This window comes from Colobus angolensis, unplaced genomic scaffold (genome assembly GCF_000951035.1).
Source record: "Colobus angolensis palliatus isolate OR3802 unplaced genomic scaffold, Cang.pa_1.0 Scaffold68, whole genome shotgun sequence".
Lineage (NCBI taxonomy): Eukaryota > Metazoa > Chordata > Mammalia > Primates > Cercopithecidae > Colobus > Colobus angolensis.
The window spans coordinates 5,408,225-5,410,388 of record NW_012120487.1 but is presented as its reverse complement, the minus strand read 5'-3'; the positions used below and the strand labels follow the sequence as shown (position 1 = coordinate 5,410,388).

At 56.1% G+C, this 2,164-nt stretch overlaps 1 protein-coding gene across 1 annotated transcript in view; it reads left to right on the top strand.

The window, feature by feature from the left end:
• The window catches only part of CC2D1B (coiled-coil and C2 domain containing 1B), a 13,695-nt gene continuing 11,531 nt past the window's right edge, over positions 1-2,164 (top strand). The window contains exons 1-2 of the mRNA XM_011926277.1: positions 1-82; positions 1,536-1,618. Coding sequence (XP_011781667.1) covers positions 1,553-1,618 — 66 coding nt within the window. The 5' untranslated portion in view covers positions 1-82; positions 1,536-1,552. The remainder of the gene's footprint in view (positions 83-1,535; positions 1,619-2,164) is intronic.

Genomic DNA, 2,164 nt, shown 5'->3' with positions numbered 1-2,164 from the left:
ACCGCTGCGGCCGAGGGCCCGCGGGAGCGCAGGGCGGTGCCGGGTGGGAGAAGGCCGGGGTTTGGCTTGGATTCACCGCGAGGTATGCCGTGTCCCCGCCCCTCGGCGTGGGGAGCTCTGGGGGACCGCGGGGGAGATGGAGGCGGCGCGGGCGGGGCAGGGCGGCGCGTCCCGCAGCGCGGGAGTGGGGGTCCCGTGTCGCCTCCCCCTACGGACTCCGTTGCCCATCTCTCGTGAGGCCTGGTTCTGTCATCGGGGCCGCAGCCTTGGAGTGTCTGACTGGCCTCGCTTTCACCGGAGCCAGGGTCACTCCCGGGGCCCAGCCGCTCACCTAAGTCCCGAAATCTGACACTGAGAGTCTCCCGGAGCGCCAGCCAGCTCCTCCGCCCGCTCCCCGCCGCCTCCACGCCCGTCAGCTGGTCTCCCTGCCTGGGCTGTGGCGAGATGCGCCGGCTTCCTGCCTTCTCCCCCTACCTCCTGTGCACCTACCCTTTGCCGCCAGAGTGGGGTTTCTGAAACACCGATCTGATCCTGCCACTTCTTTCCCAGCGCCCTCAGAATACTGCCCAAACACTTTTCGGCTTAGAGGTTTTCATGTTGTGCCGCTTCCATCTCGCCTTGTGCATTCAGGCCTCACCGTTTATGCCCTAATCATACCAGGCCTCAGGTTCCCTTGTACGAGCCAAGCTGCTCCCCACTTCAGAGCCATCAGGTGTTCCCTCGGCTAAGAATCCTATTCCCCTCTTTCTCCCAACTTATTTGCGTGACTCAGCCGAGGCGTCACCGCCTCAAAGGAGGCGGCTTTTCTCCCAGTGCTGAAGAAGGGGTCACCTCAGGGCACCCATAGCCCCTGGGGCAACCCCGTGTAGTCCACCTCCACCATATACATGGTCCTTGAGGGCTGAGACTGTCTTAGATTCATTTCTGCGCTCCCAGTGCCCATCACAAGGTCTGACACAGGAGGTCCTGTGAATGACTGTGAGATCTTTATGGGAATCAGAATGCTGAGACAGCTCTCTCCAGAGCACAGCCGTGAGATGGAACTTTGATAAAGTGTCCTTGGTTGATGAAAATGTTGTGTGTGTGTACTGTCTGGTCATAGCCCCTTGCCGCATATGGCTGTTAAGCACTTGGAATGTGTCTGTTGTGGCTGATGGACTGGATTTTTAGCTTTATTTCATTTTAATTCATTGCAATTTAAAATTAAATAGCCAGCTGTGGCTTCCATAAGCACAGCTTTAGAGCCTTTCTGAATTCTACCCAGCCTTCCACCCACCCTGAACCTACAGTACTTCCCTGAATGTGCTTTTAAATTTGAGTCCGTTCAGAACACTCCCCAGTAAACCCATTGACAGGTGATCCCCATCCCTCCCATGGCCTGTGCTGCTTCAGTGCTTTAATTAAAGGTAATCCATCCTTTGGTGTTCAGCATTGCCTTCTTCAGGAGTTTACTATCCACACCTTACCACAGGTAGCACTGTTGGGGGTGGGGCTTATGGGCTACTCCAGCCTAAATCTCTGTAACTCTTCCATAGGTATCTAGGCTGCCACAATGCCAGGGCCAAGACCTCGGAAGGGCCCTCAGGCCAGAGGCCAAGGGGTGGCGGCTGCCAAGCAGGTATGGAACTTAGCCTTCTAGTCTACTGGGTCGGTTTGGGGATGGGAGTCCCTAGACAGCTTAGGCAAACTAGATCACATGTAGTTCCCCCATTAGTTCAGAGACTTGGAGCAGTGTCTCCTGGAGGTGGCAGAGCCCTTAGGCACCCTCCTACTAGTCCCTGCCACACACAAGTGGGGAGAGGGTTCAGGAATCACCAAAGTTTAGGATGTTCTGATGGGACGGCAGTGCTCTCATGGGTTCCTCAGATAGGGTCACAACTTTGCTGGTTAGCCAGGGATGCCAGGGTGTGAGGGCTGTAGTCAGCGGGAGGACTTCACTGCCTAGGAATAGATGGCTGTGCCCCAAGTGGAAGAACAGAGGCGTTTCCTCACCAGTTTTCTTCCTTTATTTCTTCTGGGCCTACATCTTGAGACTTCTCGGTCTATTTTTACTGTCTTTAAAAAGGTAAGAAAGGGCCGGGCGCGGTGGCTCAAGCCTGTAATCCCAGCACTTTGGGAGGCCGAGACAGGCGGATCACGAGGTCAGGAGTTCAAGACCATCCTG